At 52.5% G+C, this 26,457-nt stretch overlaps 13 protein-coding genes across 13 annotated transcripts; 9 read left to right on the top strand and 4 right to left on the bottom strand.

Annotated features, from left to right (window-relative positions):
* Positions 1-1,122: 1,122 nt before the first annotated feature.
* Positions 1,123-1,674, top strand: BJX67DRAFT_380641 (uncharacterized protein; the record flags this gene model as incomplete). The annotated part of the gene is made up of 1 exon (XM_071032825.1): positions 1,123-1,674. The coding sequence occupies one exon, from the start codon at positions 1,123-1,125 to the stop codon at positions 1,672-1,674; it is 552 nt and encodes a 183-aa protein (XP_070886676.1).
* A 558-nt stretch (positions 1,675-2,232) lies between these two features.
* On the bottom strand, positions 2,233-2,868 carry BJX67DRAFT_352114 (uncharacterized protein). The gene has a single exon (XM_071028976.1). It carries the CDS (start codon positions 2,641-2,643, stop codon positions 2,422-2,424), a length of 222 nt encoding a protein of 73 aa, XP_070886675.1. The 5' UTR covers positions 2,644-2,868; the 3' UTR covers positions 2,233-2,421.
* A 1,658-nt stretch (positions 2,869-4,526) lies between these two features.
* Positions 4,527-6,845, top strand: BJX67DRAFT_352111 (copper amine oxidase). Its single transcript, XM_071028975.1, has 4 exons — positions 4,527-4,919; positions 4,967-5,552; positions 5,606-6,517; positions 6,587-6,845. Exons 1-4 carry the CDS (start codon positions 4,614-4,616, stop codon positions 6,778-6,780), a joined length of 1,998 nt encoding a protein of 665 aa, XP_070886674.1. The 5' UTR covers positions 4,527-4,613; the 3' UTR covers positions 6,781-6,845.
* Positions 6,846-7,033: 188 nt separating this feature from the next.
* On the top strand, positions 7,034-8,204 carry BJX67DRAFT_380639 (uncharacterized protein; the record flags this gene model as incomplete). The annotated part of the gene is made up of 2 exons (XM_071032824.1): positions 7,034-7,638; positions 7,697-8,204. 2 exons carry the CDS (start codon positions 7,034-7,036, stop codon positions 8,202-8,204), a joined length of 1,113 nt encoding a protein of 370 aa, XP_070886673.1.
* Positions 8,205-8,501: 297 nt separating this feature from the next.
* Positions 8,502-9,367, top strand: BJX67DRAFT_76195 (cell division control protein 42). The gene is made up of 3 exons (XM_071035404.1): positions 8,502-8,736; positions 8,816-9,191; positions 9,244-9,367. Exons 1-3 carry the CDS (start codon positions 8,603-8,605, stop codon positions 9,304-9,306), a joined length of 573 nt encoding a protein of 190 aa, XP_070886672.1. The 5' UTR covers positions 8,502-8,602; the 3' UTR covers positions 9,307-9,367.
* Position 9,368: 1 nt separating this feature from the next.
* BJX67DRAFT_380637 (ankyrin repeat domain-containing protein) lies at positions 9,369-10,505 on the bottom strand (the record flags this gene model as incomplete). Its single annotated transcript, XM_071032823.1, has 3 exons — positions 9,369-9,385; positions 9,449-10,336; positions 10,385-10,505. 3 exons carry the CDS (start codon positions 10,503-10,505, stop codon positions 9,369-9,371), a joined length of 1,026 nt encoding a protein of 341 aa, XP_070886671.1.
* Positions 10,506-11,319: 814 nt separating this feature from the next.
* BJX67DRAFT_352104 (endonuclease/exonuclease/phosphatase family protein) lies at positions 11,320-12,806 on the bottom strand. The gene has a single exon (XM_071028974.1). It carries the CDS (start codon positions 12,777-12,779, stop codon positions 11,727-11,729), a length of 1,053 nt encoding a protein of 350 aa, XP_070886670.1. The 5' UTR covers positions 12,780-12,806; the 3' UTR covers positions 11,320-11,726.
* An 897-nt stretch (positions 12,807-13,703) lies between these two features.
* Positions 13,704-14,831, top strand: BJX67DRAFT_380635 (uncharacterized protein; the record flags this gene model as incomplete). Its single annotated transcript, XM_071032822.1, has 6 exons — positions 13,704-13,722; positions 13,791-13,864; positions 13,919-14,110; positions 14,170-14,294; positions 14,354-14,449; positions 14,516-14,831. 6 exons carry the CDS (start codon positions 13,704-13,706, stop codon positions 14,829-14,831), a joined length of 822 nt encoding a protein of 273 aa, XP_070886669.1.
* Positions 14,832-15,808: 977 nt separating this feature from the next.
* On the bottom strand, positions 15,809-16,629 carry BJX67DRAFT_76140 (uncharacterized protein). Its single transcript, XM_071035403.1, has one exon. The coding sequence runs from the start codon at positions 16,367-16,369 to the stop codon at positions 15,896-15,898; it is 474 nt and encodes a 157-aa protein (XP_070886668.1). The 5' UTR covers positions 16,370-16,629; the 3' UTR covers positions 15,809-15,895.
* Positions 16,606-17,685, top strand: BJX67DRAFT_76124 (uncharacterized protein). The gene is made up of 2 exons (XM_071035402.1): positions 16,606-16,658; positions 16,709-17,685. The coding sequence occupies exon 2, from the start codon at positions 16,891-16,893 to the stop codon at positions 17,419-17,421; it is 531 nt and encodes a 176-aa protein (XP_070886667.1). The 5' UTR covers positions 16,606-16,658; positions 16,709-16,890; the 3' UTR covers positions 17,422-17,685.
* Positions 17,686-19,312: 1,627 nt separating this feature from the next.
* cbhC (putative cellobiohydrolase) lies at positions 19,313-21,704 on the top strand. The gene is made up of 7 exons (XM_071035401.1): positions 19,313-19,587; positions 19,636-19,704; positions 19,762-20,059; positions 20,114-20,367; positions 20,428-20,565; positions 20,620-20,877; positions 20,961-21,704. Exons 1-7 carry the CDS (start codon positions 19,509-19,511, stop codon positions 21,230-21,232), a joined length of 1,368 nt encoding a protein of 455 aa, XP_070886666.1. The 5' UTR covers positions 19,313-19,508; the 3' UTR covers positions 21,233-21,704.
* A 796-nt stretch (positions 21,705-22,500) lies between these two features.
* Positions 22,501-24,573, top strand: BJX67DRAFT_352083 (uncharacterized protein). Its single transcript, XM_071028973.1, has 2 exons — positions 22,501-23,342; positions 23,397-24,573. Exons 1-2 carry the CDS (start codon positions 23,117-23,119, stop codon positions 24,017-24,019), a joined length of 849 nt encoding a protein of 282 aa, XP_070886665.1. The 5' UTR covers positions 22,501-23,116; the 3' UTR covers positions 24,020-24,573.
* On the top strand, positions 24,225-26,385 carry BJX67DRAFT_371725 (MFS transporter; the record flags this gene model as incomplete). The annotated part of the gene is made up of 3 exons (XM_071031129.1): positions 24,225-24,296; positions 24,896-25,415; positions 25,469-26,385. 3 exons carry the CDS (start codon positions 24,225-24,227, stop codon positions 26,383-26,385), a joined length of 1,509 nt encoding a protein of 502 aa, XP_070886664.1.
* Between the last annotated feature and the right edge of the window lie 72 nt (positions 26,386-26,457).

Below are 26,457 nucleotides of genomic sequence, written 5' to 3'. Positions count from 1 at the left end.
GGCCTCAGGAATATTGCCTTTCGCTGCTGCAATAGTAGTTTTCACTGTGTCGTTTGCAATGATCGTCTTGGAGGGAGTGGTAGAATGTTGAGACCGCAGAATTATCCATCGAACTGGGCGATAAATCCTCGTCGCTTTGTTTAGAAAGCTATTAACTCAACCCTCGAAGTTGAAGATCTCGTCGGATGTTGAAAGGTGTCTGCTCGGAAATGGCAGGGCCACGTCTCGTATATCCCTCCTTCCTCGTGTGGACCGCGTCCGACACTGGTGTGTGAAAAAGCCCTTTCCCCACAGGATTCCACCTGCATGCTTGCTGTCAAGCTTGTTCTTGCGACCTGACATCACTCTTGGCTTTTCTCGTTTTCAACCGCATGCGCCTATGATTGACCAACCCACAGTGGCGCGCCCTACCATTACGCCAAACCAGAATCCGCTACCTCCGTCCCAGACCGGACCACCCCTAGCATGCCGACGCCCGCGCTTCGCACCCAGCACGTCCACAAACTCAGATACCATGTCGACTTCTAATGGGCCAGGGTCAGACTTTACACAAGCGCCGTCAAGGCACTCGGTGTCGCCAATCACACCTATTTTGCTGACCCATTCGATTGACCCGAGCAAGATGAAGATTACGAGGCGCCCTGTTGGCCTACCCCCTTCAACCAGAGCATCACCGGCAGGTACTCCCTCAGCTGCATCGCTCAGGTCACTATCCAGTGCTTCCAACCACCCAGCCCATGCCTCAGCACACTCCCAGCCCATGAATCGGCCAGCTCCCCTTCGCTCCGTCAGTCAGCCTTCAGCGACATCCCATACCAGTGTGTCCTCATATTCTTCCAGCAGATCGCTATCCGACCCTCTGGTATTCCCCTGCAACCGCAACCCAAGTCCCAACTGTTGAGCCACCACCCCTCATATCACTCCCTGCCTGGTCAGATTGTACAAGATCACACTCAGAGCATTGTGCCCTTGCGGCTACTGAGGGGCTCCCTGAAGGTATTGTTGCGCATCCAAAGAGGCAGTTGTTGGAGACCAGAATTCCGCCGCCAGAGATGCAACGCGGTGGGAAGCCTGCTCAGAACCACGTCCATCCTCCTCACTTTGGCGTCGTAAGGATCATCCATGGGCCCTGCTGTTGTACCCGCCTCACACACACGGTCCATGAGCCAGCCGATCGCTCAGTATCCGGCTGTTCCACATCCTCCTCTAACAACGCGGTTCATGCACTCAACTCATCCACCACAGCAACTTTACGGACCACCTCTGAGGGAACCGCCAAGGCCACAGCGTCCTAGGCATATACAATCCTCACAATCTCAGTTTCACACTCCACCTGCCCTAACTCTTGGCCCATTCCAGCACCTTCCACCACCCGGTCCTGCACAGATTGCGCACCCACAACATCTGCCGCAGATAGCCCCCGCTAAGCCGAAGAAGGAAAAGAAGACGCCGAAAATATTGAAGAAGGAGCAGAAACAGATGACACTGTATCCGCAAGGAGGTCTACTCGCCCGTTCAGCCGAAGATATCAAAGAAAGATCAGAAGCAGCTGGCACTACAACAACAAGCCAGGCTACCACCGTCCGCACAACCCAAGCCGTCAAAGAAAGAACAAAAGCAGCTGCTAAAGCAAACAGTGGCACACCCACCAATTCAGCCCTACAAGCCACCTAAGGTCCTCCGCAATGGCCAGGCAAAGCATCCCCACCTAAACCGGCCCCAGCTCACGGCCCTCCAAAACAGGACCAACCACGCATTCCTCACGCTACGCGTGCAGCTGCACATGGCCCGACCCGGAACCGCGGAATGGAACCAGCCAAACCAGCCAAGAATCCCTCTCTATTTAGCCGGATGTTCGGTGGCTCAAGCCATCATTCTGACCCCGCCCCGCCGCCGAACCTGCACGCGCATGCCTCTGGTGCTATTCGGCCACCACCACCTTCTTTCAGTGCGCCAACCGGCCCTCGTATGACTGGACCCCATGCTGGCCTACCAAATAAGCCCCATAAGACGTTTGGCGGCGGCGGTGGGAAATCCCCAAAGCCATCGTGACATGCTTTCGGTCATGGCTGGGGTCATCACTCTGGACATGGCGGTGGTCATGAGCCCTCTCATGGTCCGGTCCATGGGCCAGGCCATAATCATGCCAACGGTCACGAACACGGCCACGGTCCTCATAGCAGTCATACGCTGATCGGGAACCACACCGGTAGCCATACGAGCAGCAAGAACCCCAGCAAAACTTCTCTTCACAGCCATAGCTCGGGTAGTGACTACAAGCTGACTGGAACCCAAAATGACCCGAATGACACCAGTACCAACCAGGGACCACCGAATGAGAACCCTTCTTCTACTTCCAACAATCCGTCTACTCAGCCTCCTGCTGATCCATCAAATGAACTTGGTACAGATCCTAATCCACTAAACGATCCAAATAATGCCGTCAATCATAGTACTAACGTGCAGCCATGGCCTGGCCATAACGCATCTGGCTATCCACCAGGTCAGGATCCGAAGCTGCCTGGTTCCAACGACCCTCAGTACCCTGGGGTAAACAACCCAACATGTCCACCTCCCTACCCCACCGACCCCTACGGCGGCGGGTATGATGCCAGATATCAAAACAGTAGTGATCCTAACCATCCTGTATATCCTGGCTGTTGGTTCTTGGTTGCGCACAGTGCAGGAGATAATAGCATGCTGAAAGGTCGCGGCTGATTAATGTATCATCGAAGACACCAGAGGAGCGTAGCGCGTAAGTAGTAACTTTGCAGGGAGCAGCAAGCTAGGTATGAAAGGGAGAGGGGGTATAGAGGGCGTATATACGTAATGGGTCTTTCCTTAAAGTCTGGAAAGATTGTGGATGGTGGTAACCCTTTGAAATAGTAAGGGTTAGGTTAGGCGGAGGTCGCAAATTATCCCGAACAGAACGAGAGGAGATCGGAGGCACGTGCCAGTCGACTCTCGCACGGTAAAATAAAACCAGGAATCGACATCCGGAGTCAAGTGCTGAGTTAGGATTAGCTTGCAACACAATTGTTGCAAATCCTATTTACGTATGGACGAAGAATAGCGCAATGATCCACAGATATCGCGTAGCAGAAAGCTCGGATCTATCGTGAAATACCAACGTTGCTCCCAAAGCTTGTATTATATGTAAAATGGCATTATATAGACTATATCTCGATTGCCAAAACTCCTGTAGATATTATATCACGTTGTAGCCCGGTGCCAGGGCAAGGTACCCTCCATAGAGCTTTCAACGCGCGCGGCTTTCCTTGAATAACCTTGCCATTCCGACCCAGGTAAAAGCAATGTTACGAAACAGTACTGTTGCCTCGGAGAAAGAACGAGATGGCTTTGGTGTCACTAAGCAATATTCGACACCCGCTTCCCTGAAGCATTTGACGACAGCATTCGTTTCCTTAGCATTTGCAAATTACAAATACAGCCGTCCATCAAGCCCGAGATTAGGAAAAAAATTACGCTAGGCCATTAAGCTCACTCAATGGCGAAGGCGTAAGGATGTATATTTGCTAGTTAAACTGGGAATTGACGTTTACTCTTGCAATACGCTAAGAGACACACCCCCAGCCTTTGCCCAACGCGTTGGGGGTAAAAACCAACAGGTAGCTATTCGTTGATTATTACTATTTTCTTTCAGGACACTGATGTCTTTGGGCTGTTTTGCCAAGACGTAGTTGTTCACCAAAGTTCAAACTATAGAGCCCTTCTCCGAGAAATATGAAATCTGACTCCCCGCTACACAGGTAAACCAATTGCCTAAGAGAGATGGTAGCATTAACGGCATTCTTTTGGTTCGGCGCTTCTCTGGATTCACGGGCAGCGTAACCTCAAATATTTCGCCGAGGACATAGCACTGACTCACCACAGCGGGGCTATCGGTAAATTCAGAATCTGTGAACGTGACGAATCGCGGCCATCGCAGCGTCGCATAGGTCAGGACTCTCAGTTGGAAGAAGTGGACAGCTCCATACGGCCCATTTGGAGACTGGGAGGCCCTGAAGACACAAGTGCCATTCCGTGGAATGGGTCGATCGCCACGGGCGACTGCGGCACATAGTTTGGTAGGATTAGAAAATCCTTAGGAACTATGATCACGTTGGCGCATGACAGGCGCAGTCCTAGGTTGCTGTCTTACGAGTAACGCTTGGTAATGAAGACCCGGTACCGACCAAGGGCGGTAGTCAGACCAGATAGGCGCCTTCGTCTAACCGACCATCCGATAATTGAAGAAACTGAAAAGACAAGCAAGAACCGACCAATAGTAAACGTGATAGAGCCCAAGATTCAAGCATGGCCGAAAGAAAATCATCGAGCCAATGCGCGGTGAAGCGAAAGAAAGTCTCACGTGACCGAGATAAGGTAACAAAAACTAACCTGAATGGGCAAGAGATACCCCGAGATGGTGCCAGCCAATGGGAGGCTTTGATCTCCAATCGCCTCCAACAAGGTTGGAGTATATCACCGTATCACGTAAGGGCCGACCGGAGGGTGGGGGGCAGCGCGGAGATATATAGACCCCTTCGTGTCCACACAAGTCAAAGACTGAAACTGTGTTTTGTCTCGAAGAAACACACAGTTCACTCGCAATGGCCGCTCTCCACCCATTCGACCCCATCACACCAGGGGAGATCACCCTGGCCACTAAGATCTTGCAGGCTGCCTTCCCTGGGGTATCTCTGCGGTACAAGAAGATCGACATGCGCGAGCCAATAAAGGCAGAGGTCGTTCCGTATATCGAAGCCGAGCGGTTGGGGAAGCCGTTGCCTGCCAAGCCGACGCGCTTGTTGCACGTTTTATTTCATCGCTTGGATACCGGGGCGTTCTTTAAGGCGTTGCTGAATGCGGACAAGAAATCGGTCGTGTATGCGAAGGAGCTCCCAAAGGAGATTCAGGTATGTTCATGCTTATGACTGTCTGGTAAACGAGGCTGACTCCGCAGGGACCCGTGGACACGGACGAACTCATGGCAATCGAAAAGCTGTGTCTCGATCATCCTGCGGTTCAGGCTGAAATCGCCAAGCTACAGCTCCCCCCAGGTGTAACAGTCTGCAATGACCCCTGGATCTATGGAACAGATGACCCCAAGGAGAGCCGACGCTTGTTCCAGTGCTACATGTATATCGTCGGCACCGACCACCCACAGAACAACCACTATTCTGTTCCTTGCAAATTCTCGCCAGTGTTCAACGGATTGACCCATGAGCTTGTGCGAATGGATTTCCTGCCTACCAGTTCTGATACCACCCCAGGAATAACCACTACCCAGCCGTGGAAGCCCGTGGAGACTATCCAGTACGCACACGACTTGCTCACCCAGTCGCTGCGGACGGACCTGAAGCCCTATATCGTGCAGCAACCCCAAGGGCCGTCATTCACTGTGCAAGGGAATGAGGTTGCCTGGCAAAAGTGGCGGTTTCGCGTCGGCTTTAACAGCAGAGAAGGCCTTGTCATCCATAACCTGACGTACGATGGACGAAATGTCTTTTACAGGCTATCGGTTTCTGAGATGACAGTTCCATACGGAGGTATGCCTCTGCCTCCATTTTTTTTTGCAGCCGGCCACAAGCTAACAGTATAGACCCCCGCGCCCCGTTCCACCGCAAACAAGCCTTCGACGTAGGCGACGTCGGCTTCGGCATCACAGCCAACCAGCTCTCCCTCGGATGCGACTGCCTCGGCCACATAAAGTACTTCGACGGCTACAGGTGCGATAGCAAGGGAAACCCCGTTCTGCTGCAGAACGTAATCTGCCTGCACGAGCAAGACAACGGCCTGCAGCACAAGCATACAAACTACCGCTCCGGCGCCGCAACGGCCGTCCGAAACCGTCAGCTGGTGGTCCAGATGATCTGCACCGTTTCGAACTACGAATATATCTTTGCCTTCATCTTCGACCAAGCTGCGAACGTCGAGCTCGAGGTGCGTGCCACAGGGATCCTCTCTACGGTCCCCTTTGACAACGAGAAATTCGGAACCACCGCACCCTGGGGCACGAACGTCGGACCGGGCGTTATGGCGCCCTTCCACCAGCACCTGTTCTCGTTTCGCATCGATCCGGCGATTGACGGGCACAGGAACACGGTGTTCTACCAGGATAGCGTGCCTCTGCCTGAGGATGAAAATAACCCGCACCTGGTTGGATACACGACTGAGGAAACGGTCCTCAAAACCAGTGGCACGGCGGATACAAGTGTTGAGCGGCACCGGGTGTTTAAAATCCGGAATGACAGCCGCGTTAACCCGATTACCTACAAGCCCGTCGCGTACAAGCTCATGGCATCGCCAAGTCAGATGTTGCTGGCCTCGCCGCGATCCTTTGGCCATAGGCGTGCTGTCTTCGCGACGAAGCCGATATGGGTGACTAAATACCGGGACGAGGAGCTGTTCGCTGGTGGGGAGTTCACCAACCAGAGTAAAGCGAGCGAGGGAGTTGAGAAGTGGGTGGCTCGGAAGGAGAATGTCGAGAATGAGGACGTTGTTTTGTGGCATAGTACGTTCCAATCCTTCTCCCGCTACGGACTGTTCTATTTATATTGGTGAGAGGTGCTAACCCTGATAGCATTCGGCCTAACGCACAACCCACGCATCGAAGACTTCCCCGTTATGCCCGTAGAAAAGGTCAGCGTGATGCTGCGGCCGGACGGATTCTTCACGAAGAATCCAGCGCTGGACGTCCCGCCGTCGACACAGGCGTTCAATCAGTCAACGTTGCATCCTGAGGCATCGACGTGTTGTTCGGGGGTGAAGCTGTAGCGTAGCACTTTGCTTCGATATACCTATTTGAGACTGCTCTAGAGAATGACATGCAAATGACAGTCCAAGATGAGTGCTCTGTAAAAGAACCCGGCATTCTTGAAGACGAATGATGACGACCCATGCGGCTCTGAAACGCGGGGCGTTGCGTTGCCCGGTTCGGCCCCTTGCACAGACAACTCAGAATTCCATCTCGAACTCGACATCAGCAACTCCGGAGCGACAAAACTATCGAGAACAAACAGAGCGGAAAATGGTAAAATCCAATCTCCTCTCCCGTCTCATCCGTCGAGGTCCGCAACACAACCAATCCCACCCTGAACAACCACAACAGCCACAGGATGCCAACTCACAGCGCCCGACAAGTATCCAGCAGAAGCACGTAAACGCAGACTCTTACTGGAAGCGCGCGCAGTTGGACTCCCCCGGAATTTCCAGCTCAACGTGCGCCGTCAACGGCGACTGGGGGGACCCCGAACACCTGCCCGCTCTGCCGGCGGATTACCGCGCTGTCTTCTCCCAAATCGCTGAGGATACCGAAGAGCCAGGGGTATATCTCCAGCATCAGAGCTCCTTCTTCGGGAAACTACCTCGTGAACTGCGGGATGAGATCTACTTCTATGCGTTTGGCGGGAACCGAGTCCATATCGACTTTGGGTTTTACCAGGGTCGGCAGCGGTGGGCGTGGTGGCATCGGGTTTGCGATGATCCTGGGAATTGTCCCGGGAAAGAGTATGTTTGTCCGGAGGTTGCTGAGGCCGAGCAGGCGATGTTTGAACTTGCGTCCGGGGCGTGGGTGAAGCAGGGGTTCGAGTATAAGATTGGCGCTCTCAGTTGGTTGCGGAGTTGCAAGATTGCGTGAGTTCGCGAAATAATTCTCCTATGTATTCGAAGAGCAACTAATATCCAACTCCAGGTATCAAGAAACCGTACCGATATTGTACGGCACGACAACATTTGTGCTGACCCACGGCATCGACCAGCTCTTCCGTCTGAGCCGGGTTATGCCCCCCGTGCACCTGCAGTGGATCACCTCGATGTACATCGAGATAGACGTCTACCGAGTGCCGAACTACGCGCCAACCCTGGAACCGATACTCCGAGACTTCTACCACGGGTTCTTCGACATCCTGGAGCATCAGTTCCCAAACGTTCGCGATCTTACCGTGCTCATACACCGCCTAGGACATCGTCCTTTGGCGGATACAATGAGTCCCGAGTGGACTTCCGAGCAGGAGACGATGTGGGTTGGGCCGTGGGAGAAGCTGGCTGAGAGTCGGAGCTGGAGGAAGTTGGAGATTGGGCTTTCGGGGGAGGAGCGGTTTAATGAGTTTCACGAGATTATTGAGGGACGGGGGAAGTTGAGGAGGTGCAAGGGATTTGTGTTTACGCGTTGCATTGATCCGTTTCGGAATGGGTGGTGAAGTTGTTCAAGTGGTTGATATAATGCTCTTCTGTGGATTCTGATACTGGACTATCGAAGTGAAACCCTGCAGGATGAAAACCATCAGCTGGAGAGCTCCAGCTGACATTTGATATACGAGTTATCCAATACTGCGTCCGTTAGTATATTTTTATCGTGGCATTGTCTCACCATTCTCGTATCACGGCCTCCATGCCAATCACGTCACCTGCCACGAGCCCCTCATATCAGCACGGCCAACAGACATCAGCACCACGTCTCAGTCTCTGAAAAGGGTGCTCCAACTCCCCGTTCATAATGGCCGACAAGAAAAGGACAATCAAGTAAGTCGTCTTGCTGGAATCCAACTCCCAAAACCCACTTTACCCCTGAAGAATCGCGCAGTGAACGAAAGTGCTGATGGTGCTCACAAGATGCCGCCTTATCGGTGACTGTTCGACGGGCAAGACCTCGCTACTCGTCTCCTACGCAACGAAAAAATTCACACTCGAGTACGTCCCTGAGTTTTTCGAACCATACGAGGCAAAAGTACAGTAAGTTAACCATTGCCCCTCTTTCCCATCTTCTCTTCCCGTTCTCCCTTGGGTAATGACTCCCATTTTGTCCCTCCAGAGCAGCTGGCCAGGAATTCAGCCTCCAACTCTGGGATACCGGCTCGTCAATGGATTACTATAGGTCCATGCGCCTGCCGTACAACGAGGCGGACGTGTTGCTTCTCTGCTTCGGGGTTGACATGCCGCATTCCCTGGAGAGCCTTAGGGAGAAGTGGGTTCCTGAGGTTTGCCACCATGCACCGCGTGTGCCGTGTCTTGTTGTCGGGTTGAAGACGGATCTTCGGGATGATCCGCGTGTAGTCAAGCAGTTGAAGGGGTTGAAGATGGGGCCAGTGGAGCGGGATGAGGGTATGAAGGAGGCAAAAGAGTTGGGGTACGAATATATTGAGTGCTCGGCACTTTCTAGGGAGAATGTTGATGAGGTTTTCCAGAAGGTGAGGCTAGATCCTATATAGGCTGCTTTCATGGGCTGACGAGTCACTATAGGCTATTGCTGTTGCTTTGGCTCCGCCAAAATCTCGGAAGAAGTCTCGTTGTGAAGTACTATAGCGGAGGGGAGAAGCTCGTTGGTTGATAGAGGAGCATTGAAGCTTAGAGGGACGAAGCAGGTCTCACGCGCTGTATGTTGCTTTGAATGCAATCACAGATACTGCCTTGCACCATGCGCAAAACTATGCCATCCCAAACATACACACCACTTCCTTATCTCCTTGCCGCTTGATCTCGTCATAAAGTTCTTGAAGTTCCTCAGCATCTTCCGGCAGGCCGCCTTCGTCAAGAAGCAGCTTCACCATCCCAGGCTGACCACACCGCACGGCAGAATACAAAGCCGAATCCCCCTCCGACGGTGTGCGCAGATTCACCCCCTTCTCAATAAACACCCGCACCATAGGCTTGTTATCGCAGCGAATAGGCCACCAAATCGGTCGGTGGTAATACTCCGGATCCTCGAGGTCCGCGCCATGAGAGAGAAGCACCCTCAGGAGCTCGAGGTTATCTTTAAACGCAGCGTAGGAGACAAGGCTAAGCGAGTGCTCAAAATTCGTGACGAAATAGTTGACTCGGATATTGGCGTCTGCGCCGCGCTTCAGCAGGAATTCGACGAGAGGGACCTTTTCCTGGAGGACGGCAGTGCCGAGTGCGCTGCCATCATCCATCTCACAGGCGATGTCGATATACTTCCCGTCGAAGATGAACTCTAGAACAGGGATCTGCTCGCCCTCAATGGCTGCGTAAAGGATATACGAGCTATAATATTCATAGTCGAACCCGGAATCCAGCACGATGCGTACGCAGTCGACGTACCCTCGGTAGGCTGCGACCCGGACGCTGTACTCGAGGTCCTTAAGTAAAGGGTCTTCGTCCGGGTACCTTGGGACTTCCCTGGCAGCATACGTCACTGGCATCCAATCTAGAGGACTTGAGTCATCCTCTGCAAGTTCTATAGCCTTTTCTCTGGCAGCGTAGTCGGCTACGAGCTTTTCGAGCGCGACTCGCCCGACTACCCTGGAAGCATGGAGCAGGTTGGAAGCTCGATTGTTTTGCGCCAGGAGTTGCTGGAGGGAGGAGTACCACTGGCCTAGTTCAATTAGGGATTGTCAAGAGGAGTATCTCGATCAATACGCACGGCACACGCAGAACATCTCAACCAGAGGCCTCCAGTCGGAAGGGCTGAAATACTCGTCCAGGCTGGAGAGTTCATCGAGGATGAGGTACTGGATGTCGAATGGGAGAACAGCGCAACCCATCTTGTCTCGAAAGAGAAAGGGTTGTGACAAGGTGAGGTTGCGCGTCAACATCGTGGACGAACGAGAGGAGGCGCGCCAGGCAGGGCTCGGTCCGTGAAATACGAGTTGCCAAGCCGGGCAACAGAGAAGATCAGCCGGTATTCCCTCCAGGAAATGACCCAGTTCTCTCCTTCCAACTTTGCCGCGCCTTGGGAAAGAATCAAAATCGTTCATCGCTGCCTTCTATCTTATACCGACGCCATGCAAATCATCAAATGCTGCAGCTCGGAATCTAGCCCTAACGTTGGCCATGATGGCAAGGCGATGAACGCCCGGAAAACTCGATACGTTGACTCCAACGGCACCCTTTCCATCTCGTTATACGTCCCGTTAAACACAGGCGCAGGTGGAGTTGTATCCGACTCGATCTCCGGGGAAAACACCGCCTGGCTCACGTCGTGCATCGCCTCCATCTCCGGTAGGATTCGATCTTGGAAATAACTCCGAATAGCCTGGACCAAGCCCAGTCAGCCAAGGCTGATAGACGTATGACTGGGTCCTCGTCTCGTCACCAGCTGTGAGGAGATAGAAAGCCAGCGATGCAGGGTTTGCGCGGGGGTGACGGGTGTAGCAGGGTCGTGGAGCGGGTTAAGACCTCCCCCGACACCAGGAGGCTGGGGTACTTGGCCATGGCGGGGGTTGTCTACATATTTAAGAACCTTATGGCGTTGCGCTTTCTCTGTCTGCAGTCCTTCCTGCAAAATAAGAGATAGTACCATGTAAATATCAGAGAGTTCCCTCGCCTTGAGAATGTTCTTTCCGGCCCCACTCAGACGTCCATCGCAAGCTTTGGACGGATAGGTGACGAACTGCTAAGGGACAGGAGACGACAGGCACTCTCTCCCACGCGAACATCAGGGTCTGTGCGAGACAAGATCGGATCTTACGGGGGGGTCCTACTCGGAGTACTCGTGACGAACAAAAACACGCGGAGACCCTGAATCTGACTCGAAGCCTCGCTAGTCCGGGCGCAGAATGGTATGTTGGAAGCTGAAACAGCCTCGAAAATCTAGTCAAAGGAGCCATGGCAATTTGATTTCATGACAGTACGTTATTTTGGTTGGGATGCTCTTCTTTGACTGTGAAGTACCTCGCAATCCTATCCCTGTTCTAAAGACACTGAAACCTCAAGCAATTACTTCTTGGATTTTGGACGCGAGACGGTGTTGACGGATGGTCCATCTAGTGATCACTCCCAGAGAAGATCCTAAACTCCGCGACCATGCCGAAATGATCCGTCACCCAGACATCCTCATATTCGTCCGGATCCCCGTCGCTGTCATCGGAATTGTATAGGGACACTCTGGCCTTCAACCCCTCCCCTATCTTCCGGTAGCTCAGCACTTCAACTCCCCCACAAAACAACACCTTATCCAAACGATCGGCGGGAAATGTCATCCAGTCCGGATTCTGTTTTCCCCAAGTAATAGCCTCCTCGGTCTTTTCCTTTCCACCAAGCACAAGAAAAGCGTCCTTGAGACGGCAAGCCTGCGGTATACTGGCATCCTCAGGCGCAAACGCGTTCAAGTCACCAGCTAGAATCGCGGCATGCGGAACCGGAACTAGTATCGTATTCTGATCGTTCGGGCGGAGGTTATCTGCTTTGTTATCCATCCGTGCACGGGGACCGGCTCCATGCATGAATTCCGAGGCAACCTTAAGTTGGACTGGCCGTCTGGGAGTTCCAGACGCAAGACTTTCAAGATGTGTGTTGCATACGCGGACCGTAGACCTTTCTCTCATTGGATCAGGCATGTCGAGGTCCACGCAGAGCACGTCGCGCTGCATTCGTGATTCAGCATATGGGACCCGGAAAACACGGTCCACAGAGAGACGCCGGTCAATTAAGGTGGTTGTTCCGTAGCGGCCGTACCAGTGGCTTGGTTGTAAGTCGGTGATGTAGAAGTCTTTCTGCACCCATGCTGTTTGTTGGATGAGCTCGAGGTCCTTGCTGACCATTTCTTGGAAGAGGATGACTGTGCGTGAGCTGTGGGTTCGGTTGTGCTCCGAGACGAGGTCGCCAAGGTACTGTAGAGCAGCAGTCATACGTTCTGCTTCGGCCGGGGCTTGGAAGTCGATGTTCCAAGAGATCAGATGGATCCTTGGCGTGGGGGTGGTTGCATGAGATTCACGTGCGGGCGATGAAGAAGCAGCACACCATGCTGGAGGATCAGCGGAGTCGTCAAAGAAATAGAAATCCTGCTGGGTGGCTGAGTCTCGTTGCAGGGATGCCATCGTGGTGGATGTTGATGGCTGCGTTGATGCTCGATGGGGAATTGGGCGGGCGGAAGAAGGCAGGTGGGAGGCTGTTCATGTGACTTGCGTAGGTCTGCATAAGTCTAAACACGCCCTCTTTGTTTCCAACGGGCATCTGTCCTCTGCGCTCTGTCTCTTCTTTTCGAGCTTTCTCAGGCTGTGAGCTCAAGTGTGGACAAAATAATACTAGATACCGTGCGGATTTCACATATCAAGAGCAAGCTCGGTTATCTGCAAGACCTCGGGACTAGAGGGATATCCCGAGTCCTGGCTTCGAGGAATGATTTCTTTGAGCACTAAGCTGCCTTGGGCCGCGCGCATCTGGACACAACATAAGGACAAAGGGAATAGAATTTGGGGCCTGTGTCACCGTGGGGGTTGACAATTCGGGCCGGTGCCGGAATACTTTCTTGAGCATGGACTTGGCCATGGCGATCATATTTGTTGCACACCAGCCTGGTTCTTGAGACCTCCCTATCCCACTGCTATAACTTTGGAAACTCTCCGTGTTTGTGGATGTTTTACAGTCTCTCATCGTCGGGTGTGTCCCAGTCCCCGAATTGATGACCGATTTACCTCCCAATGTGGACCAATTGCCGGCTGCACCGCCACCACCGGGCATAGAGCCCAATTTCGTTAACCCTCCATCAAGAGAGCACGCAATAATAACTGTGGAAGCGGTATTCACGACTCTCATGCTGCTGGCAGTAGTTACACGAGTTTATGTGCGGACACGGATTGTGAAGATATGGGGGGTGGAAGATAGGATGCCCTACAACATTCGCTGCCTCGAGACACCAGATCTGACTTTTCCATAGCAACCTGCATCCTTGCAGCTGTGAGTAGTACACTTGTGTCTGACTGAACGGCCACTAACCTTCACAGTGCGGCTCAATCGCTAATATGGGCATGGTCATCAATGGTACCCCCGATTGCTACTCACTAGAACCCTTGCTCTCCCCCTCTTCGTGCGACTGACTGGGGATGAAGCCCTGTGTCTAGGCCTGGCACGCCACATGTGGGATAATCCGTTGAGTCTGTTTATAAATCCAACCAACCTGCGCGTAAGCGAAGCCCTCATCTTAGTGATCCCAACGGTGTCTAACTTATGCTTTCAGCTTCTAAGTCCGAATATAACAGACTTGTGGGCAGTCTGCTTCGCAAAACTGTCCATCCTACTGCTTTACAGACGGCTCTTCGTGTTTCAGAGGGAACAAATCTTCATCTGGCCTGGCATCATGCTGAATGTGTTGCTCTATACGACCTTCATCTCGGTGCCCACCGCCAACCCCTTAAGTGCATCACTATTGGTATTGGTTCCAAGGCTTCCCACTTCTGCGTGTTCGTACACGCACCTCTCGTTGTTTAGATGGCCGCCGTCAATGTATTCACCGACTTTTATGTGGTTATCCTCCCCCTACCGAGCGTGATCAAATTACAGACGTCGCGAAATCGGAAAATCGGGCTCTTTGTTACTTTTGTAACTGGCTTTGGGTAGGCGATGGCTCCATTGGCTTTCGTTACCATGCATCTGACAACAGGTCTCTGGATAGCGCCGCCGCCGCCAGCCTGGCGCGCCTCATCACCCCAACAATGAGCATGCACAGCCTGGATGCCTCTTGGGTTTCAGCGGAACTCACTATCTACTCGTATATCCCTTACTTCCTCTTCTCCTCCCCTCTTCACCAACCGCTGAACTGACACACCGGACGTAGGTTCGTTGAGATAAACGTCGGAATCATCGTCGCCTGCGTGTGCACCTTCCCCGTGGTATTCGACCGGATACAGCAATCCAGGATATCCAAACTCGTCAGCCAGTCCATGCGCTCGCTGCTCGGTAGCCCCGGCTCGTCGACAAGTGCGAATCTTCTCCCGATGAGCGAGCAGGAGCTGGTAGAGGGGCCCTTGAAGCCCGCACTGCCTGGACGACGTCGGCTTGGTAGTGAGTTGAGTACTCAGGATTCGGAATTCTGGGGTGAATTTGACTCGTCGGTATATTTTCGGACTGCGCGGCATATGACGTGGTATTAGGGATTTGGTTACGTGACAACTGGGTGTAATGTTGTTGGTCTGTGGCTTAGCGTCGTCTGTATACAGTGCTGCTGGGGAACCGTCATCTGTAACCATCGTTAGTAGCCATCGCTTTATCAGGCCTCTTGCCCCATTACGCAAGCGGGCCCCGAATAGGATCCAGAAGCCTAAGTTCTTCCCGTGATGGCCCAGGTATATCGGTGTCGGGTTCATCCACGGCTGGATGCTCCGGCGGCAATGCATTCTCGGAGATCCTTTCGCTCTCGCGTCTTGAATCCCCACTTCCCAGTGGAGGATGGGGAGCGGGTACGATTTGATGTCAGGGTGAGAAGCGTTATTCAGTCGTGTCGCATCAAGATACCACGAGGGACTCGGGAATTCCGAGCTGCCATCTGAAACAAAATTTTCATTCATCGTTCAAGTTCGCCGTTGAGGACGGCGGGGTAACCAGTCATTGACGGGTTAGGGCATGCGGGGTGTTAACAGGTTACCACTTGATATTGGCAAGTCGGGGTACATGGTGATCAGGAGAAGTGGCAGCCAATGTTGATCATGGATTCTTTCCCAAGGCAACTTGCAATCGTCAGCGACCAGACCAGAAGCAGGCATATGGGGCGCGGGGGGTCGATCAATGAACCCATTATCATACACTCCATGTTATCAGGATAAACTTGCGCCATGATTGACTAGAAGAGGTTATATGGAGCGCGCAATTCCATACAGTTGTGTCCATGCTGCAGTCTTCAGAAGCTCTTTACTGTTCTTGTCGGGCTATGCGTTACAGCAACAATCTGTCCGAAACATACAACATGCCATTCGCCCGCCAGACCAGGCAAAAGCCGGGGGGCACCTATACAAAAGAAGCACCAAGGACCCTCTATCGTATCTAGACACTGATGCGGATCAAGAGCAGCAAGAGTTGCAACCGGAAAATACTCCCGGTGCTACCGGTAATTATGCCTACCTACAGCTTCTCTCCGAACCGGACCCATCGAACATCTGTTCCGCAATCCTTTTCTTCAAGCAGCTCTCCACAAACGGCACGGCTATCCAAGACCGCCTCTTTATGTACCCCCAAGAATGGGATACCGTGATACTTTACAAATAATTGATAAATGACTGTCTCTTACTTCATGAGCAAAATGATGATCGGTCCGTCGGAATCCCACCCTCTGGCGTCCTTGACAAGTCGCCCCAGCAATTGCGTAGCCCAGGCCTAACTCCATAATGTCCTCCAGTTTTGACCAGACGACAAGCAATAGCAGACCAACAGCTATTGTGCAGTATCGATCTTCTTCCGTCGGCCTTACATTCTCCCATCTGGAATATCTCCGCGAGGTGATGATCGCAGGAACTGTGCGCAGGCTGTGCATGGTGGGTGGCGACAATGAGAGCAGAAGGATCCTTTCGAAGGCTGTGCCTGGACTTCGCAAAGAGGATCTCGGTTCGCGGACGAAGCATGCCAAGACGATAGTTCGGAGTGGCTTTGCGTGGCGACCCTTGGTGATGACCAGGCTTGGTTCCCCAGCCAATCCCATATCATATTTTATCCAGTTCAATGATAGCGATCAACAAAAGTGAGGATGATCCCCTCACCTTGATGTCAGGCCTTTGGATGCCCTTTTGGCGGCAACGTCGTGATGGATTTTTTTTTCCGCCCCCATTCAGGGATTGCTTGCACAGCCTGCATCTTACTGTCCTAAACAGGTCATGTCCAGACAGCCCTTTCATCGTCCTGATGTGCGATTTGCAGTATCACTACTGGATATGGTGCTTTGCTGCGATCGTGGGGTCTAAAAGTTTCTCCGCCACCTACATTTGCACTCTGTATTGCCCCTATCCTACCCAGCCCCGCGAAATAAGCTGAGACCATCCAGATTTGACACCTACATAAAGGCCAGCAAGATCCCTTCTCAACAAGACCATCATCAGTGAATTAACTAACACGCAACTTCTCCTCTATTCTTTTCTGTCACCAACCTGACCAAATAATAAAAGAAGAGCCTGCCAGGCCTCCCGATTGCAATACTACTGTTATTTCACCTCGATCTATTCCACTATGCGTTCCGTCCTTCTGAGTCTTGCTGCGGCCTTGACAGCTTCCGTTGTGGCTGCTATTCCATATCCCGACTCCCCCAACACCTCGAAAGCCACCCTGAGCCGAAGAGGATCCCAGCCTGGATTGATTGCGCGTGATGATCTCGCCGATGAGGACAAGGTCGGGTACCTAATTTTCAGCCACAGCTGCGTTGGTACATTGCAATGCAGTGACCTATACACCATGAAATGGGGGGATGAAGGGGACTATGAATCATGCAATGATGATTCTGTGGACTCAGCTTTCGCAGAATTCTGCGATATTAGCCCTGAAGATGAGATCAAAGTGGATACTCCTATGGGGGAGGCCATTTTTTGGCCGGCAAGTCAGTGCGGAAAGGGAGGGATAGAGGGCTTTCTAATGACCGCCATGGATGATTCTTCCGCAACCGGATACGAGTGTGTGAGGGACGACCATCAGTTCACGGAGAATTGCGGACAGACATGGGCCAGCCACTCATACATGAAGTGCGTCTACAAAGGTGAACTCTGATCTGTCCACTTTTTCGCCTTGCTTTATCCAGATTCTTGTTATCGTGGAGAGATTATACATGTTGCAAGTTGGGGTTTTGAACAAGTAAATAACAGAACTTTCATATGCGGAATCTCTTCCAGACTGAATGAGAAAGCTCAGAATCAATATAACGTTCATTCATTCCAGCTGTGTGGTACTAGTACGACCGGAACGAGACTTATTATAGACTCGCTGGAACTCTCGTCGTCGCGAGCCAACTCATTGAGTGCTCTGCCTATGTGAGGCGTGAGTTTTTTGCGGTTACGTCGCTCGCTCTCACTGCGGGTGGTCGCGCTTGGCACTGTCGGAGCCAGATCCCCTGCCGTTCGAGCGGGACCGGCCAACGCAGTACCGGCGTTTGCTTTCACCCGCTTTCCAGGATGGTCCTGTTCGCGTGCTGGGGAGGCTGAGCCCAAGCTCTCCCTGTTTTTCTTACCGCAGCGGTCCTCCCATGTTTCAAACTAAAACAGCCGATGGATTCCTTTCCAATTCACCTCAAGCCTCGATTTAGTCCAGACATAGAAGGGTATTCAAGATCTTGTTATTAAAGGAAGGCCAATACTGTCCCAAAATGTAGATATGTAGTGACCAAATTTAACGGAATGATGCCCCTGCATAATAAGGTATTTGTTGTTCTTGATATTTCACCGGTCTTCAGATGAAAGTGTTGGATATAATAGTGATTATGTATAATCTGATATCCCCCCAGTAACCTACGAATTAGGCCCCGCGGAGGTGTTTTACAAAGAGATATTGCAGACATCAGGCTATTCAAAGTTGGAAAACCCAGTTAGAGCATTGTTGGCTAATATATAGGGTACTCCGACCAGGTAAGACTACGGAAAACCAATATAGAACCAATGGCAGCTTCAGCAGACTAAGATAAATGCTCGTCGAAGGCAAAGCTGTTTGATGTACAAATTGTCCTGGACTTCCTTTTAGGAATGCAAAGGGTCCTAAGGTTCGTCTTCCCTTTCGTCTCGACCTTCTCATCGCAGTGCTGCTGCGCGTCAGTGAACAAATTATTGTGGCTATATCCTGCCTACAGTGGTATCCTTCGGTGTGAATATGGAGGTTTACAAAAATTCCAAACAAGGCCTAACTTCGTGGTTGGAAGGGATTGATGGGATTAAGAGGCATGAAGTGAAACAAACCCCAGATCGAACCCTTGAAGGCCATGAGCTCGAAAAGATCGACTGTCGATCAGTGTCGATCTACCAAGTATTTGCAGGGAACAGCGAAAGATTGTATACTCTGGGTGGAATCAGCTTCATTTAGACCACCTTGTTCGTTACCCCCCAATATTAACATGAGACAAGTAGGCAGTGAATGCATTTGGGCTTGAAAAATCGCAAGCTGACCCCCTCAGCAACCTCGGACACCTGTCCTTTGGATCGTATCAGCTCCAAGCACGGCAAAATGAGCAGATCCCATCGAATTCAGCCAAAAGCCATCATCTGCCGTGCAGATTACCGGCGTTGGTTCGACCGCCGTCTAGCCCGGGCCGGAGGACCGATCTAGAACCAACGACGTCCAGTCGGCAGTTATTGCTTCTTCCATGCAGCAGCATTGAACACCCCACTCCGCACTCAATATCCTCCGTCATGAGCGGGGAAATTGATCAAGCTTCTTCAGGAATCCGAAGCCATGGCTTTGCCTCCGTTCCCGTTTAGGGCTTTGGGATCTCAATGCCCCGGAAAAATATCACATGGAGGTGCTCGCAATTTATGTAGCCACTCATATGCTGGCCAAGCATCGCCAGCGAGTCTGTTTTGATCAAGGCCTTGTCTGAACAGAGAACGGAGCGGCAACTATCACGGCCGTCTTGCAGAAAACTCTCTCACACGGTTTCAGGCAATACTGGCACCAGATGCAACACTCCTGTGCAAACCACTGTGTACTGGGAGCTAGATCGGGCCGCGGGGTAGCTCACATGTGTCTATATTCCGGCAGCGCGACGGGGTTTACAGGATATAAAGTCCCTGGATTGTCCGCAACGTTGACACCTCGGCGAACAGCAGAAGCAACGCTGTGGATAAGACTTCCTGGGCTAGCCGGCCTTCATCATGCGTACCCTCACTTCATCTCTTACGCTATCGCTGCTCCTACCAGCAATTCAAGCCCAGCAGACTCTCTGGGGACAATGTACGGCCCCCTTTCTATCGATGTTTTTGGTTTACTAATGGTTATCAGGCGGCGGCACTGACTGGAGGGGAGCGACAAACTGCGTCGATGGAGCAACATGCTCAACTATAAATCAATGTACGCCTCCCTTTCGTTGCCTATATTTTCATTGTGCGAGACTAACACCAGACACAGACTACGCGCAGTGCGTCCCCGGCCGCGCGACCTCGACTACGCTGACGACAACGACGACGTCGAGGACAACGACCGCGACGAGTGTGACTTCGACTACCAGCACATCGACACGTACAACTACGTCGGCCGCCGTGACTGCCACCGCATCCGGAAATCCGTTTAGCGGGTACCAGCTCTATGTCAATCCTTACTACTCTTCCGAAGTGCACAGCATAGCGATACCATCGTTGACTGGTACTCAGACCTCCCTTAAAGCGGCGGCCACTGCAGCTGCCGAGGTGCCGTCCTTCGTATGGCTGTACGTATCTCAATTTCTTATCCCCGCTAAGAAGCGAAATAACACGCGAAACAGTGACACGGCCGCAAAAGTCCCAACAATGGACGAGTACCTCGCGGACATCCAGGCTCAGAATGCCGCCGGCGCTAACCCCCCTATTGCGGGACAGTTCGTCGTGTACGACCTTCCGGATCGTGACTGTGCGGCACTTGCCAGTAACGGGGAGTATTCTATCGCGGACGGCGGTGTTGAACATTACAAGGACTATATCGATTCCATTCGCGAGATTCTTGTCAAGTACTCTGATGTCCAGGTTCTCCTTGTCATTGGTGAGTGAGACCCATTCCCTTCCGATCTGGGGTTCACGGTAGGGTACTGACAGTCCGAAGAACCTGATAGCTTGGCCAACCTGGTGACAAACCTGAACGTTGCAAAATGCGCCAATGCCCAGAGTGCATACCTCGAATGTACAAACTACGCAGTTACGGAGCTGAACCTGCCTAACGTGGCCATGTATCTCGACGCTGGTAAGCTTGCCCCGCAAATTCCTTCGTCACAGCCCAGATACTAAGAAACCACAGGACACGCCGGATGGCTAGGCTGGACAGCCAACCTCCAACCCGCCGCCAATCTCTTCGCGGACGTGTATAAGGACGCCGGCTCCCCAGCCTCCCTACGCGGCCTAGCCACAAACGTCGCAAACTACAATGCGTGGACGATTGGAACTTGCCCCTCATACACGCAGGGCAATACCGTCTGCGATGAGAAGGCATACATCAATGCGCTTGCGCCTCTCTTGGAGGCAGCAGGATGGGACGCACATTTCATCACAGACACGGGTGCGTAGCCTAGCCTGGCGCCTTACCTCCCCAGCCAACTCACATCCTTTCATCGGACTGAGTTCCGTACTAACGAGGAACAGGCCGCAGCGGCAAACAGCCAACAGGCCAACAAGCCTGGGGCGACTGGTGCAACGTAAAAGGAACCGGATTCGGAGTTCGTCCGACGACCAATACCGGAGATGCACTTGTGGATGCCTTTGTCTGGGTGAAGCCTGGTGGCGAGAGTGACGGTACCTCCGACAGCTCTGCTACTCGGTATGATGCGCATTGCGGGTATAGTGATGCGCTGCAGCCGGCGCCTGAGGCGGGGACTTGGTTCCAGGTGTGTATTTGTAGTCTTTCTTTCCATTGAACGGGAGAGGTTCGGTGGCTAACTGGATGATAGGCGTACTTTGTGCAGCTTCTTAGCAATGCGAACCCGGCTTTCTAGGTTGGTATACGCTGGTCGTTTGTTAATCATCGATCATTGCAGCAAGTCGGTAAGGAAGGAACTTGACGGTGAAGAACTGGTCTCAGCTTAACCTGGCAGATTTGCGCTCTTGTTCGTTATACTTCTCTTGTATACGAAGTTCAATCCTAGTTGAAGTAGTTTAGGTCTTCCAAATATGTTATCCCTCGCGATAATGCTAGACTCTTTGTTACTGGCTGATCCCCGGCACATGAGAAGAGCGGCTCTAGATCGCCGCTCCAGTAGCTTGAGAAAGCGACCGAGGATGGTGTAACGGCAGCAACGGGCACTAGTCCACGCCCCCCTGACTGGTACAGGAGCAGTGAGGGAGGTTTTCAGGCTTGAGCAGTGGGACAAAATTGGCTTCCTTACCTGGATGAGGGATTGTGGCTGCAATTCGTTGCCCAGTATGAAAATATTCTGCAGGCGGAGCTCAATGGAACGAAAGGCCGTATCGATATTGACATCGTCGATATACTTGCCCAGGTGCTAATGATAGGCATTGTCTCGAAGGACTGCAGAGAAAACAAGAGGCCCTCACACTTCGCCTGGACCTAACGGATGGATCCTCGACAATGGAGCTGGGGCCGAAGACGAAGATGTGCTTGATTGTTGATCAATCATGCACGGAATCTATAAGAATGGAATAAGCGCAACCTGGATTATTCGTTAACTCTGAGCGCACGGAGAGTCAGCGTACCCGCGGGTGATCAAAGTCGCAATCTTTTCCTTGCTGGCAAGTTACTACCTGGTCCTTGCGTATTGCGACACTGCGTGCCAGATGATAGGTATCGGATGGTGACGACACGAGCAATGGCCCTGGAGAGTGCCGCCACCCATTATGACAGTCACATGTACCGGACACTTTCTGGATCTACTTCTTGGCTAAACATGGTGGTGTGAAGCAAATTTCTGGGTGGTTTGGTTTCCAATATACGTCTCCGCTCGGTCCACGGCTGCAACCCCAGTTCCAGTGAAACATGTCTACAGGCTACCCATGCCAGCTTCTGGCGAATTCATGAGAAGCTCAGGTTACACAAATTCACTTGCCCCCTATGATAATGCTGCCGTGCTATGCATACCCTGCTTCCTCGAGCGGATTCTGGAACATTCTTTGATGTCAACACAACTGGAGATGCCTCCATTTCTGAGAGAAAGGACTACAGCTTCCAAGACGATCTCCTTAGCTGATGCCTTACACTACATCGGGGGGCGGGGTGGATGTACGGTCCAAGGTCAGGTGGTCATGCACCAGCATAGCTGACAGCTGGAAAGCCGCATGGCACAGACTTCGGTTGCCGCCTGGACGGCCCATTTCCGACGGGTAACACTTGAATGCTATATGCTCAATCGTGGATCCCTCATTCTATTTATAACACTCTAAGACACTGTGGAAAGTCGAGTTGCGGGGAAAGGTCTTCCCAGCTGCTAATTCGCGCGGCCGAACGGCTTCGCTTCACCCGCTGGTACACAGGGAATGTTATACAACTTCTATGACGGGAGTAGCGGCTGCTGCATAGCTGAGTATGCATGAACAACCAAGTGGTCCGCCACCGGATGTGCAACGTGATACCCGCGGTATCCGGAATCCCGACACCATTTTCACGTCGACTAGCCATTACACAGCTCATGGTATTTGTCCTAGGCCTCAGAACGGAGTAGGTAACTGTGATGTGACCCTGAAACTAACTTAAACTGGCTCCCACTTGAGTTTAAACCCTCGCACTGTCGCTGTGGGCTCGAGAACCAGAGGAGTTGCTCTCTCAGGTAACCACCAGTGTAGGAACGATGTCTCTCACATTAGTTCTCCAATTCATTACTACCATCGTGTTCGCCTCGCATGGCAGCGCAAGGTATGGGCAGACATCAGCTAACTTCACGACATGTGCCTCAAATATGAGCTATACTGTCGTTCCTGGAGACAACTGCGGGAGAATTGCGCGAGCCCATAATGTTCCAATGGCCGCCCTGGTTTCGCTGAATGATCTTCGGCCTGACTGCGCCGACCTCCGGGGTAAATTGAAGATCCCTCATCTCTTACTTGATAGTGAGCTCTAATGCCTCATAGTGGGTGAAGTGCTCTGCCTGCCACAGTCCTGCCAGCTCTACCCGGTGTACCTTGGAGATACATGCAAGCATATCTCTGAAGCGAACCATATCGCACTGAGCCAGCTTTTAGAATGGAACACCCACGTCAACTCGGAATGCACAAACTTGTTCCCTGGTGATCAAGTATGCATTGCGGAGCCACAGATGCTTCCTACTACTACAACTCCGGTGACAGCGACAGTGATACAGCCTCGCGATTATGCCACTACAACAGTCGCACCTCCAGGCCACACTCCACGCGGGACAACGCGCAAGTGTGGTCAATACTATCAAATGAAGGACGGCGACTTCTGCCAGCTCATCGCTGATAATTTCAGCATCGACCTCGATCTTTTCCGGGCAATCAACCCGGCTATCAATCCCGAATGCACCAACCTAGTGCCGGGTTTGTACTATTGCGTATCTCCAACCCAAGATTGGAACCAAACGACCACAACCACTACAGTATCGACTTACACGTCTGCTCCGGCGCCGACAACAAGTGGTACTACCCCACGCTGTTACGAGGTTCGTCCCGAAATGTTTCCGTTTTGTGATATGCTGACCGCGTGTATAGTGGTACGTCGTTCGATCCGGAGATAGCTGCGTCCGCATCTCTTCAATGTACGGTATCACGATTGATGATTTGCGCCTTTGGAATCCGAGCTTAAATGACGACTGCACGAATCTCAGAGCTGGACATGCCTACTGTATCCATGGCGATCCCGGGACGGAGCCATCTCCGGGTTGGGTTCTTGCCGTGCCAACAGACAGCGGTCTTGTGGAATATGGTACGGCGATGGAAAACATGCATGGAACGGAGGACGTTGCGGAAGAAGGGGGCACTGCGGAGATTTGTAAAGATCGCATGTTACTAAGTGTACGTTCAAGCCTATGATGCGGGACACCAAGGGGGCACAAAGAGTATTTAGTTCAGAGAGGAATATGCTATCGCGCCAAAACAGGAGGTTTCCAGCCTTAGTCGCACAGCAATGTTTTCGAACCCTACTTCTGCGGGACGTGATGTTCCTTCTGCGGTTCTCTGTTTGTAGAGTGGATTAAGAGTGTGTGAGATATGGGTGTAATTGGATCCAATCGGTCAAGGCCATCGTCAATACAAATAATCGCTCGTCCCTCAACGTACAGACAAACAGGGCGAGGCTCGCCAGAGAATTCCAGTCAAAAGACCAGGCAGCTTTATTGTGGCCGTTCTGGCACCACCCGGAGTCGCGCGTGCCGCGGTAAGCTGACATCAGAGAATCTTATCAGATCCTGGGGTTTGATCTGTGCCGAGAGACCCGAAACCTTGACCTGCGAATAAATAGCGCCCACCAAAGACTTCTATTCTGCTTTCGGGCCTCATTTTCTCCTCCTCGTGTCCACTGTACAAGAGCTATGTCTTCAAATCAGCCGCCCGACTCGTCCCCGGACAGGATCACCCCCGTTCCACCCACGGACATCGAACTCTCTGCAATTCAGCCTCACATTAGTAAAGAGGGAGGAGACCCGTTCCTCGTCGCATTCGCAGAACCATTCGATGCCGAAAACCCCAAGGACTGGCCCACCAGCCGGAAATGGGCCGTGACCGATGTCCTCTCCGCGACGGGATTCAACCGCATCATGGTCTCGACAATCATGGCGCCTGCTCTCTCGATCATCGCACAAGAATTCGAGATGAATTCCGCCGAGGCAGCCATGGCACTGTCCATTTACCTGCTCGCGACTGCATTCGGTCCACTCGTTATCGGGCCGTTATCGGAAGTGTATGGTCGGGAGCCGGTCCTTCACGCTTCGAATATCTGGTTCTTGATCTGGAATCTTGTGTGTGGGTTTGCGAATAGCAAGGAGGTACTTATCGCGTCTCGGTTTCTGGCTGGTTTTGGCGCAAGCGCCATATATGCGCTGGCGAACGGGGTTCTCGGGGATGTGTGGCGTCCCGAGCAGCGTGGCCGGTCGCTTGGGGTCTACTTGCTCATTCCGTTACTCGGTGCGGCCGTTGGTATGCCCGAACTTCCACAGTTGAGTCTTGGGGTCCAACTAACCAAGTGGCAGGTCCCATCATCGGAGGGTTCATGGCCGGCCGCACAACGTGGAGATGGATGTTCTGGTCCACTTCAATCTTCCAAGCAGTGATGACCCTCGTCTCTTTCACAGCCTTCCATGAAACCTACGCGCCACTGATCCTGCGCCGGCGAGCTGATCAAATTCGCCGAGAGACAGGGGATACACGCTTCTATACGGTGCACGAGCTGCTGAATGCAGACGACTCCCCAACACGTGTCCTGGCACGCGCTCTAGTCCGACCTCTGCGCCTGCTGGCATTCCACCCAATCATCCAAATCACCTCTCTAATCGGCGGTTTCCACTACGGGATCCTGTATATCGTGCTCTCCACGTTCTCGGACCTCTGGACTCGCCAGTATGGCCAGTCCGTCGAAATCAGCGGCCTCCACTATATCGCCTGCGCACTGGGCGAAGTACTCGGGAGCCAAATCTGCGGGTCCCTCATGGACCGTCTCTACGCGCGCCAAAAGGCAGCCCAGTCAAACGCAAACGGGACACATAAACCGGAAATGCGACTCCCTGCCGTCATTCCGGGCGCTCTTATTGGTCCCCTCGGGCTGTTCATCTACGGCTGGACGGCGCAGAAACGCCTTCACTGGGCGGTAGTTGACACGGGCATCCTCATTGCCATGCTTGGCATGCAAGTTACGGGGATGCCGCTGACGGCGTACGTGATGGAGGCGTACGCGGAGCATGTGAGTAGCGCGATGGCCGCGACACAGTTCATGCGCAGCTTGACGGCGTTTCTGTTTCCGTTGTTTGCGCCAAGGATGTATGAGGTTCTTGGGTATGGGTGGGGGAATAGCGCAATTGCGATAGTGGGGTTGTTCTTTGGGATTCTGGGGCCGCTGGGAATCTGGGTGTTTGGGGAGAGGTTGAGGGGAAGGGCTGGAGTCGTCCTGTAGGGAAGAAGTTGTTTTTAGTCCAGAAAGAACGCTAGGTTATTATCGGCTCTGGTAAGAAGCCGATACCGGTTT

Source organism: Aspergillus lucknowensis, assembly GCF_044049455.1.
Source record: "Aspergillus lucknowensis strain CBS 449.75 chromosome Unknown BJX67scaffold_17, whole genome shotgun sequence".
In the NCBI taxonomy this organism is placed as follows: domain Eukaryota; kingdom Fungi; phylum Ascomycota; class Eurotiomycetes; order Eurotiales; family Aspergillaceae; genus Aspergillus; species Aspergillus lucknowensis.
This window is presented reverse-complemented; position numbering and strand designations above follow the sequence as displayed.

Coding starts and splice junctions, on each gene's coding strand:
- BJX67DRAFT_352114 (XM_071028976.1), bottom strand. CDS start 2,643: ATGGTTAGGATCACTACTGTTTTGATATCTGGCATCATACCCGCCGCC.
- BJX67DRAFT_352111 (XM_071028975.1), top strand. CDS start 4,614: ATGGCCGCTCTCCACCCATTCGACCCCATCACACCAGGGGAGATCACC. Junction 4,920..4,966: donor AGCTCCCAAAGGAGATTCAG/GTATGTTCATGC, acceptor CTGACTCCGCAG/GGACCCGTGGACACGGACGA. Junction 6,518..6,586: donor GGACGTTGTTTTGTGGCATA/GTACGTTCCAAT, acceptor TAACCCTGATAG/CATTCGGCCTAACGCACAAC.
- BJX67DRAFT_76195 (XM_071035404.1), top strand. CDS start 8,603: ATGGTGCTCACAAGATGCCGCCTTATCGGTGACTGTTCGACGGGCAAG. Junction 8,737..8,815: donor CCATACGAGGCAAAAGTACA/GTAAGTTAACCA, acceptor TTGTCCCTCCAG/AGCAGCTGGCCAGGAATTCA. Junction 9,192..9,243: donor TTGATGAGGTTTTCCAGAAG/GTGAGGCTAGAT, acceptor GAGTCACTATAG/GCTATTGCTGTTGCTTTGGC.
- BJX67DRAFT_352104 (XM_071028974.1), bottom strand. CDS start 12,779: ATGGCATCCCTGCAACGAGACTCAGCCACCCAGCAGGATTTCTATTTC.
- BJX67DRAFT_76140 (XM_071035403.1), bottom strand. CDS start 16,369: ATGGGATTGGCTGGGGAACCAAGCCTGGTCATCACCAAGGGTCGCCAC.
- BJX67DRAFT_76124 (XM_071035402.1), top strand. CDS start 16,891: ATGCGTTCCGTCCTTCTGAGTCTTGCTGCGGCCTTGACAGCTTCCGTT.
- cbhC (XM_071035401.1), top strand. CDS start 19,509: ATGCGTACCCTCACTTCATCTCTTACGCTATCGCTGCTCCTACCAGCA. Junction 19,588..19,635: donor GCAGACTCTCTGGGGACAAT/GTACGGCCCCCT, acceptor AATGGTTATCAG/GCGGCGGCACTGACTGGAGG. Junction 20,060..20,113: donor GTGCCGTCCTTCGTATGGCT/GTACGTATCTCA, acceptor CACGCGAAACAG/TGACACGGCCGCAAAAGTCC.
- BJX67DRAFT_352083 (XM_071028973.1), top strand. CDS start 23,117: ATGTCTCTCACATTAGTTCTCCAATTCATTACTACCATCGTGTTCGCC. Junction 23,343..23,396: donor TGACTGCGCCGACCTCCGGG/GTAAATTGAAGA, acceptor AATGCCTCATAG/TGGGTGAAGTGCTCTGCCTG.